The sequence below is a fragment of the Lygodium microphyllum genome, chromosome 28 (assembly GCF_053477565.2).
Source record: "Lygodium microphyllum isolate KBCC chromosome 28, Lygodium_microphyllum_v1.1.10, whole genome shotgun sequence".
Taxonomy (NCBI): domain Eukaryota; kingdom Viridiplantae; phylum Streptophyta; class Polypodiopsida; order Schizaeales; family Lygodiaceae; genus Lygodium; species Lygodium microphyllum.
This window is the reverse complement of record NC_141162.1, coordinates 99,504,512-99,515,141: the sequence shown is the minus strand read 5'-3', so window position 1 is coordinate 99,515,141 and position 10,630 is coordinate 99,504,512. Positions and strand designations below refer to the sequence as shown.

Sequence of the window (10,630 nt, the reverse complement as noted above, 5' to 3'; positions counted from 1 at the left end):
GCTCAAGGATGTTGACTATGAATAGGAATCTTTTGAGAGCTATGGTTTTGAGGAAGTTTGGACTACAAAGGATATTTTACTACATCCTAGCAAGATATGCATCTATGGTGTTATGTAAGAGTCCTTTACTCAGATATTCAAGAAAATTGTGCTATTTTGTTTGAAGGAGTTACACATAGTTATAAGGTCGCATTTAGATTAATTTCAAAAGTTTTCTAAGGTTTTATTAGCTTTTGTTATCATGATCAGTCATGCCAAGCTAGTCTATGGGAGTGCAAATATTACCATCTTTTCACCATCTAAAAAAGCATGACTCGAATGATATTGCTTTCCCATTTTGAGTTAACTAGAAACGACTGAAGAGTTTTGCATAAGAACATGAAGCAAGTGAGCGTAGCCTTGTGAGTATTGCATAATGATGCCAACCATGGGGTCTATGTTTGGTGGGCTTGGTTAGCAACCTCCATAAAGAAAACTAGTTTAACTTATGGGGGATAATGTGGGGTACACTGGTACACTGCCAAACCCTAATGACATTCTAATTATGTAGATTGAATTTGACATTCTACTAAATTTTGGTTTTGTGGAGTTGCCTAATGTATTTTGTAAATAGTTCACAAAGTGCTTCTAGTCCCATATAAGTTATATATCCCTTTTATTTGGTAAACACACAATTATTTAATACAATTTAATTGTTGCATTAGAAAAAGGAGCTTGACCCACTTTAGAGTTGATGCTCATGGGATGCTCATGCAAGGGTATACATGAAGTCTTCATTGAGTTTATCATTGATGTCCCAAATCCCTTGTATTTAAGGGGTGATGTTTTCACTTGGTAGTTTCTATATAGAGGATCCATGTCCCTCCATGTACAATGATGTTATTTTTTGTTCATTCTCAAGGAGAAATGGGACAATCAATGTTAGGAGATCACCTATATCACATGCTCTCAAGCCTCTAATGCAAATGCCTCTATGTACTTTCAAAGTAATTATTAGACCCCCCCCCCCCCCCCTAAAGTAGGAGATTCCCTTGTTATTGATGGGCCTATATAGCTATACTGTTTATCCTTACCATCCATCCCTTTAGAGAGGAATGCATTACAATGCATTCCCTATGTAGGATTACAATGCATTCCTTATGTAGGCCACATTCTAAAAGACAAAATGTTGCCTTTAGGGGCACACTGAAGGATTGGGGCCACTTGTAACCTTTAAAGGAGAAGGAAACCACACTTCTCATTGAAGTTGGGTTAACACGACTATAGCGATATTATTTCTTTAAAAAATCGATAAAATTTAAAGCCAAATCTTTTGAACATTTCACAACTCTCGATTTTTAAAATTTCAAAAAGTTTTATGAATACACATTGCTTTAAAAAATGGCCATGATATTTAGAGTGTGATGTATTGTTTGGTTATCGTGAAGAAAATGAAAGAAGTGCACATGATTAAAGCAAGTGGCCACCACATGAAATGTATAACTAGAACATCGTAAATTGAATATAACGTGCACCTTTTTGCATTTAATACTCTGAGTAAGTCTCTTTTTGGTTTGAACTTTTAATGAGATTATAACATGGAGTACTTTGAATTGATTACCAATCACTTTTCAAGTCACACTAGTGGTCTAACAAAGATGAAACTGGTATATGCTTCTTAAATGTTTCCCACAACTAAGGATATGATCCACTTTCTCATTAGGAGGAGAATGGGAGCACTATGATTACCAATGTCATGTGATTTCAAGTGGGCGAACATATTTAGCCGCCTTCAATTGCTTACTTTGTTATTCGGTTTGTAGTAGAAACATATTTCTAGAAAAGAATATTTGGTAATTCCATGCTCCACAAGTTCATGGATCTCCTTTTATTGCGACTTTGTCCAATTGTTAGCTTACACCTCATCTTCTTGTTTGTTATCAATTAGCAAACCCCTAATTCTCATGATAGTAAGAAAGTGTCAATGCTTCATATATGGAGAAGCTTTGGGGTCTCATACCCCCCTCTATCATTAAGTAAGAATTGCTATAGCCCACTAGCTAAAACAATTTGGAATACAATGTGGATGAAAGACATACACACCTTGCCACTAGTGTAAGACCTTGTATACTCAATTTGCTTTTTGACAAGAGACTGTTTCCTAATTTGTGAACTTTTATAATTCTAATGTAGATGATGAATATCATTGTCAACAAGTCATCTAATCGCTCTAGCCTAGTTAGAATGTTCCATCTCCCAATTCATAATGTGTTGCTTTTATAACCATGTTTCTTTCTTACATTTGGTTTGAGACTCTACAACTACTCCCCCATTACTTGTCCAACGCTAAATGTTGGCATGCCTTTGCACTGAATTAAATGCTCATTGGATTGTGGACAAAATGAATAACAAGGCTACAAGTTATTACAATGGCTAGCTTCTAACTTGAAAATTCAGGGCACAATTACCTACATAGATTCTCTTGTCCTCCACCCAATGTGTTGGAGCGATGGCTTAAGTAATGACATCTTCACCAAACCCTCTTTGAGAATGCCTTCTTAGGTTTCGTCCATAACATTATGAACTTATGAACAATCACTTTTATCCAACTCATCATACCTATTTAGTTTGAATCTTGGTGATGTATATGCAAACATAAAAGTTTAAACAAAGCTAGAGGCAAGCTCCATGCTTCTTGAGTGATGATATGCAAGCAACGACACCCTTTGACATTCTACAAAAGTGGGATGCTGGGGAGCATGTTATATTAGGTTGAAAAACTTTATACAGATGAATTAAATAGAAAGCTTGTTATATTAGCTTGAGAAACTTTATATTGATGAACTTCAATAAAAAGAGAGACGATGGGCAACTTGTCCATTTAGATCGAAGAACTTTCTAACAATGCAATTCTTTAAAGAAAACAGAGCAGATCAAGTCCTTTTTCTATTGTGAACCCCTCGCGCACGGAGAAATACCACATGGTGAATAGATTATTATTATTTGGTAATGTGCATCATCATATTAAGATAAAAGTAAGTAAAAGTTACAACACCAAACGATGTGATGTGATGATGCTCACGCCTTACATTCGAGCTTCCTATGAAATAGCCAAAAAAATATCCAATTTTTAGCTTACTCTAAAAATACCACAAGGTGAATAGCTTTAGGAAAGATGGTTTTTAATACAATATTAAAGCATTTCTAAAAAAAAAAAAACAAGAGTACTGCCTTTCTCAAAAATATAATTTTTACTAAAATATTACAGCCTTTCTAGAAAAAAGAAAGATGGTTTTTTAATAAGGGGAGTGCTGATAGTACGAAAAAAGAAGTATATTTACGTGTGAACAGGGTTCGTAGTTTTTTTTTTTTTGTAAAGATGGGGTTTACCATGACGCAGACAAGAGATTGGGGGGGGGGGGGGGGGGTTGGGTGTGAGGATGGCTGCGTTTGGAGAGGCCGTCTGGTCGTACGCAGGATAAAAGAGGAAAAAGAGACAAAATCTATATAAACTAAAATCTAGATTTATCGGAATTGGAAGAATAACAAGGAGATAGGCTCTCTGTGTAGTATGTGTAGTGAGTGCTGCTGCCACATGCACAAAAAAGAAAAAAGAAAAAAAAGATTTGTGGTAAAATGCAGGAGAAATAGATTCTGTCTCTCGGCCACCAATTTTTCAACGCTTTTCTCTCTCTTTCCCGCGTCCATCGTACACTCTCTCTCAACACGTCATCACCTCTCACGAGTCACAAGGCCCCCCCTCTCTCTCTCCCCTTCACATTCCCCTCTTCTCTCTCTCATCAATAGCTTCTCTCACATCGGCTCCTCTCTCTCTCTCTCTCTCTCTCTCCCTCCGCCTTTCATCTTCATTCTTGCGCTTTTTGCTGCAGCACCTCCTCCCACTGATCCGCCCTTCCATCTCAGCCATCTCCTCGCCATTCACCACCATTCTCTCTCCTCCCTTCTTCTGGCACAAATCTCTCTCTCTCTCTCTCTCTCTCTCTCTCTCTCTGTGTCTGTGATCCTTACATTGTTCCATATCCCTCTCTTCCGTTTCCAGCCTCACGATCCCTCCTCCTCCGATCTCAAGCTTTCCTTCCATCCTCCTCGCAATCAACATTCGTCGGAGCCGTCTACCATTATGCCTCCCGGAAGATCGGATACCTTCATGTTGAACGAAGGTCAGTTTCTTAGCAGATCGCTCCACCACCTCCATCGCAGCGCGACCAATTGCGCCCTAGCCATTTCCGTGACTTCTCCATCCAGGTGAAACCGGCACGTCAGGAATTACCTCGCCGATTGCTCCCCCGCGCTTGGAAAATATGAAGGGGGATACACCGCTGGATTGCGCGGAGTTCCAGCTTACTCATTCACGAACTAGGTATGGTGCTCGTTATGCTTTCGACAGCAGCTTGTGAGGCTGTATATTGCACTGCATTGATCAGGGAGATTGAGCGACTGTTGCAAGAACGTGACGCCACTTGATCATTCTTTACCTTTTTCATTCTGACGATTGAGCGAGGCTTGTGGAATCAGTGGGTCATTGACTTGTAACCTCGATTGATGATTGGCTACTTTTGACATTGTGCACCGTTTCGGTTGGGGGGATCTGGAGGGATCTGCCTGCCATTTTTGCTTAGTCACCTAACAATAGTTTCTGTGAGCTTATTACTGGATTTATCCATCTGATTAGGTGCGAGCTCTACATATCAGCAAATGGCAAGTGTGAAAAGCTGGCGTCTGGCTCTCTCAAGCCTTTCATTGCTCACTTGCGAGCTGTAGAAATGCAAGTGGCTCGAGGAAATCCTGTCATCAGGTTGGAATGGCATCCTAATTCACTAAAGCATACTGGCGACACTTGGTTCACCAAGGGTACTCTTGAAAGGTTGGTGTTACTGCTATTTTGCATGCTATATATTTTTTGGCCAACCTTTTGAAATAAGCAATTGGCCAACCTTTTGAACATAATGCTTATTTTAACCAGCGTTGATAAAAGTTGTTTGGCTACACGGTTAACCAGGATCAGTTTCATGGTGTGAGTGCTCTATTCTTGTGTTTAGATTTGTACGCTTTGTGAGCACTCCTGAGGTGCTTGAACGGGTCAGGATAATTGAAGATGAACTATCTCAATTGGAACAAGTTCGCAGTACACTTGCCAAGACATTTTCACAGGTATTATCAAAGGATTTATGTACCTGCTCACTGTCATTTTGTTTAGGGAACTTATGAAGAGGTTGGCTTTGTATATAGAGTGTGGAGCAGTTCCCCACTGTCGATACTGTGCTTTCTCCAACTGGTATGCACTCCATCTTTTGTGCAAGGTGTTCCATTTTAAGAACTATAAGTTTGAGTTCAAGTGCCCCTTAAAAGGTTGCCTATGGTTTTTGTATTAAGACACAGATTTTGAGCCTTAGTTTTGCTCCTGTATGTATCTTGAACTTACAAACATCTGGAAATACCGAGTTGACATAATAGAGTGATAGCAGCACTTATGAACATTTGGAAATATCTAGTTGACATAATAGAGTGATAGCGGCACATTACATGGCTGCATTATCGTGTTGAAGAGGCAAGGGATGAGTGCTTTGATTTTCTGATGGCATGCCTTATATGGGATGATTTTCATTATTAAGAATGGTGATTGCTCAGTCATTGCCATGATATTGTTTCACAAAGCTTGTGCTTATTACAAGCTCCTTGAAACAATCGGTTCAATAAGTAACATAAACTTATTCAGGCATTTCACTCAAAAGCTGTGGATCCTTGGAACTCTTGCTACGATTACAGGTCTCGGATCTCCAATCCTTGACAGTGGTTGTCAAGCAGTTTATTGAGTTGTCTATTGACAATGGAGCTAGCCAACAGTATGAGCTTTTTTCCTTACTATGCAGCTGGCTTAGTTGCATTCAGGCTGACTTATGCATTGAAGGTGACAGTGTGTGCATGCATTTCTGCGTTTTTCCAATAGATGTAGATTCTCTGTAGAAATATATGGAAGTCTGCCTGATGCTCTGATGTACTACATTACATTGATGGTATTATTGAGGTCCCTTTTGTAAAATTACATCATGCAGCAAACAAAAACTAAGTAAAGAAAAGAGAGTACACAGCAAATTAGAGAAGAACCGAGATTTCTTTGATTCCAAGCAAAGTGATACAATGATGGCTCTGTCCACTTGTGTGCTTCCATGGCGAAGCTTAGATGGCGATCTAGATAGATTCTAGGTTAAGAGATTAGGCTTTTTGGATGAACTTTGACTAGGTAAATGGATAATCATTGTTCTGAGAGGGCTTCCTTTTATAGCCCACAAAATGCAAAGAAATAGTCAAACGAAGAAGATAAACACAGAGTGTAGACAATAACACAATGATAAACAGTAGAACTCAAAAGGTGACGAGTAACTTAGAGAGAATGTAAATGAATGATCAAACACACTATGTTAATGTCGAATACAGTGACCTTGAACCTCTAGGTCTTAGTTGGACCAGGCCAGAGATGAGTTACAGAGTGTGTTGTACTCTGAACACATCCTAAAATGGAGTAGGCAGCCTTAGGAAGCGATCAACTGCTGTAAATGCAGACAATGAAGTTTGGACAAGTTGAATCTGGCAATAGGCAGCAGGGCAGCCTGTTTGCGGTTGAAAATGCAGGGTGTGATTTCCTTTTATAGCCCACAATGAAATGTGGACAGGCTGAATTTGGCAATAGGCAGTAGGTGGCCTGCTTAGGGCTGAAAATGCAGTGTGTGACAGACAGAGCTGCCTCCTTGAGTGGCTGAATGAACCTTTTAGCTTAACACCCCCCGTTTCAAGTCCAAAATTAACCTAGGAGGGGCTGCAAGCATAGCTCAACATAGATTACCTCAAGGCATCCCAGCCAATGCAGCTAGGGCATTGGTCTAGGGGTGCACGATGGTTGCCCAAGAACTACCAAGAGCGATGGTTACCTTACTTTGGGAGTCCTAAGGGCAACCCCAAAAAGGCCAAGGCATTAGACAAAGGGTGCTTGGTGGTTGTTGACTGGCCTGTTAGGACTTGCAAAGGCGATGAAATTGCTTTGAGCTCTCTCTCACTTTTTTTTTTGGGTTAGGAAGAAGTTTTAAGGTGGGATAAATCTATGTCGATGGGGGGAAAACAATTGACAGTGAGAAGAGTGTGAGAATGTGATAGCACGACACCCAATGCAATAGTTTGAAGTGTAAGGTGCAAGTACAAAGTAGAACCCTTAAACCTTAGGGTTGTAAGAGGGTGTTCACACCTGAAGAGTGTAAAACACGATAAGAGCCCAAAACTGTGTGCCATAGACACATAAAATAAAATAAATAAAATTGGAGGGAAAAACCTATTGTACGGAGAGTAAAAAGAGCCCTAGTATCCTACTGAAGATAATTGATACTCCTTTGTGAGCGTAGGCATGAGTCAAACCCAACAAGCCCCCCTGGAGTGAAGAGTGATCAAGATACAAGGGCCATCCACCAAAGGAGATCAAATTTAAAGCATTGCGAAAGCTTCCAATTTGTCGCGAGGAAGAGCTTTGGTGAAGATGCCTGCCACATTACTGGTGGTAGGATAGTAGACAAGGCTAATATCACTTGCATGTAGCCTCTCTCTGACAAAATGATAGTGGATCTCAATGTGTTTCATGCGTGCATGAAACACTAGGTTCTGTGCCACTATAATGGCATTGTGACTGTCAATGAACAAAGGAGTAGGCTTTGTGACATATACATCCAAATTAGCCAACAAGTGTCTAAGCCATACGCATTCAACTGTGGTAGTGAAAGCTACCTTGTATTTAACTTCACATGACGATGTAGCAATAGTGGATTGTCTCTTTCTAAGCCAAGAGATACAAGATGAGCCAAGAAAGAAACAATTGCCACTAGTGGAGTGACGATAATCATAATCACTAGCCTAATCAAAATCACTATAAGCATGTAAGTGCAGTGGTCTGTAAGTATCGGAAAACACGCTTGGCAACTTGCCAATGTGACATGTGTGACTGATGCATGTATCTGCTTAGGGCTGAAACTGCAAACTGTATGTTTGGCCTTGTGTTGCATAAGTAAATAAGACATGCAACTGCTGGAGCATATGTATGGATATCAAACAAATCATTGTTATCATGCAATGACAGCTTCAGTCCAGGTACCATTGGTGTACGAATTGGCTTGCAATCCTATAAGCTAAACCTCTCAAGAAGTTTACCAATGTATCTAGACTGTGACAATCCAATGCCTCTAGCAGCATCATGAATGAACTGAATGCCCAAGTAATAGTGCAAAGGCCCCAAATCTGACATCTCAAAAGTTTGCTGCAAATTTTGTTTGAATGCTGAAATCTGATCAGCATGTGTCACTGTAAGCAAAATATTATCAACATATAGACATATGACCATAAAGGATCCCCCCTTTTTACATACGTAAAGGTTAGACTCTGATGAGCTATTTATGAACCCTTGGTTGAGTAAAAATGCATCAATTTTTGCATACCAAGCTCAAGGAGCTTGCTTCAAATCATATAAAGCCTTTTTTAGCTTATACACCAAGTGTTCAGATCCCACAACCGCAAAACCAATGGGCTGCTGTACATACACTTCTTCTTGAAGTTCCCCATGTAAAAATGCAGTCTTTATATCAAGTTGGTGCATAGTCCATCCATAATGGGCAGCCCAAAGCAACCATAGACCTAATGGTAGTCATGTGGGATGTAGAAGCAAATGTCTCCTCATGGTCAATGCCTTTCTTCTGTGCGTAGCCCTTGGTCACAAGCTTGGCCTTATATTTGTCAATGGTTCCATTTGAATTCCTTTTCAGCTTATAGACCCACTTTGTACCAATGGCTTTCTTCCCAACAGGCAAGGACACTAAATCCATGTTTAATTCTTTACGATGGAATCAAACTCAGCTTGCATTGCTGCTATCCAATGCACACCATGTTGTGCATCCTCAAAACATTCAAGCTCCTCATCATTAATTGTGTCTGTTGCCATACAAACTCCATGGTATGTGCACCATCATGCATATGAGCTTGCCTTCTAGTATGACCAGCAATAGGAGCATCCAAATGACTATCTTCCATAGTTTGCAAATACTATCTAGGCATTTGCCTGTCCTCTTGATTGTGTACAAGCTCTTGCTGAATTTCAAATTCAGCACCTTGTTGAGTATTCAGATCAGCCATGGGCTGGTTTTTTGCATTATCCAATGGAGTAGCTGGCTGAACATTAAGTTCACTTGCTGAAGCTCCAGCTATATCACCGAAAGAAATGGGCAACATCCCTTCGAATACATCATTGGCAGCTTGATATGTCTTAAAACCAGCAAGGGATAATTCTAATTTTTCATCAAAAACCACATCCCTACTGACAAATACCTTTTGAAATAGAATCATATAATCTATATCCTTTGCTCTCACTGTTGTACCCCACAAAAATGCATTTAACAACCTTGTTATCCGACTTCTTCTTGAATACCTTGGAAATGTGTGCATATGCAAGACACCCAAAAGTATGAAAATATCCAGCAAAGGGTTTCTGGCTGTTCCAAGCCTCAAAAGGTGTGACATTCTTTAATGCCTTGGTGGGGCACCTATTCAAGACATAGCAAGCACACGTAGTTGCTTCCATCCAAAAACTGTGTGGCAAGCTCTTTGCTTTCAGCATACATTTGGCTATCTCCATGAGTGACCGATTTTTCCTCTCTATAACCCCATTTTGCTGTGGAGTATAAGCAGTAGTATACTGATGAACAATGCCTTTCTATTTCAAAAAGGAATTCAGCATAGAAGGCATGTATTCCCTCCCTTTGCCTGAACGGAGAGTCTTTACCTTGCAGCTAGATTGATTTTCAGCAAGTGCTACAAAAGCCAAAAATGCATCATACACTTGTGACTTTTTCACCAAAGAGTAGACCCAACAAAAACGAGTAATGTCATCAATGAAAGTGACAAAATAGTAACAGCTACTTAATGACTTTGTTTGCATGGGGCCACATACATCTGAGTGTATAATTTGTAATGTGGCAGTTGCTTTAAAAGCAACATCACGGAGAAACGAAAAACGATGCATTTTTCCCAAAATACATTCCTCGCATGTATGCTCAAGAGGTCTCTCCAAGAGAGATAAACCATCAAGCATCTGTGTACGTTGCATAAGCATAAACCTACCATAGTTCAAACTTTACATTTCCTCTCCCTGCAAGCATGCCATAACTCCGCCTGTGACATAGTTGGAGTAAGAGTAGATGCTAGATAGACCGACTGATCAACTAAAAAAGAAGAAATAGATAACAAATTCTTCTTTATGCCTGCCACAAACAAGGCATCTTGCAAGCGGAGAATAGAGCCATCAATGGCTCTCAAGACAATCTCCCCAATGCCTCTAACAGGGTATGATGCATTATTGGCACACTATACAGACTTGCCAACCGGGGCTACAATAATAGAAGCAAAAAAATCTTTGCAAGATGTGATGTGCCTGGAAGCACCACTGTGAATAAACTGTATGCTCGCATCCTTAGTAGAGCTAAATGCTCTATCAGCCCAAGAAGAGTCATAATTGCATGTGTAAAAACAATAGTCCCTGTCAACAAAGGATATAGACTCAGTGGCAATAGAAGGTGCATCAGAAACAGACATCCTTGACTCCTCC

At 40.0% G+C, this 10,630-nt stretch overlaps 1 protein-coding gene across 2 annotated transcripts in view; it reads left to right on the top strand.

Annotated features, from left to right (window-relative positions):
• Positions 1-3,814: 3,814 nt before the first annotated feature.
• LOC148011793 (uncharacterized) overlaps positions 3,815-10,630 on the top strand; it is a 52,743-nt gene continuing 45,927 nt past the window's right edge. Inside the window, exons 1-4 of one of the 2 annotated variants that reach the window (XR_015689328.1) lie at positions 3,815-4,360; positions 4,673-4,864; positions 5,040-5,151; positions 5,230-5,275. Coding sequence is in view for 1 of the 2 variants with exons in the window: in XM_087670294.1 (XP_087526420.1) it covers positions 4,302-4,360; positions 4,673-4,864; positions 5,040-5,151; positions 5,230-5,275 (409 nt within the window). In the remaining variant the exon portion in view is untranslated. The remainder of the gene's footprint in view (positions 4,361-4,672; positions 4,865-5,039; positions 5,152-5,229; positions 5,276-10,630) is intronic. The other variant, XM_087670294.1, reaches the window with a different exon arrangement.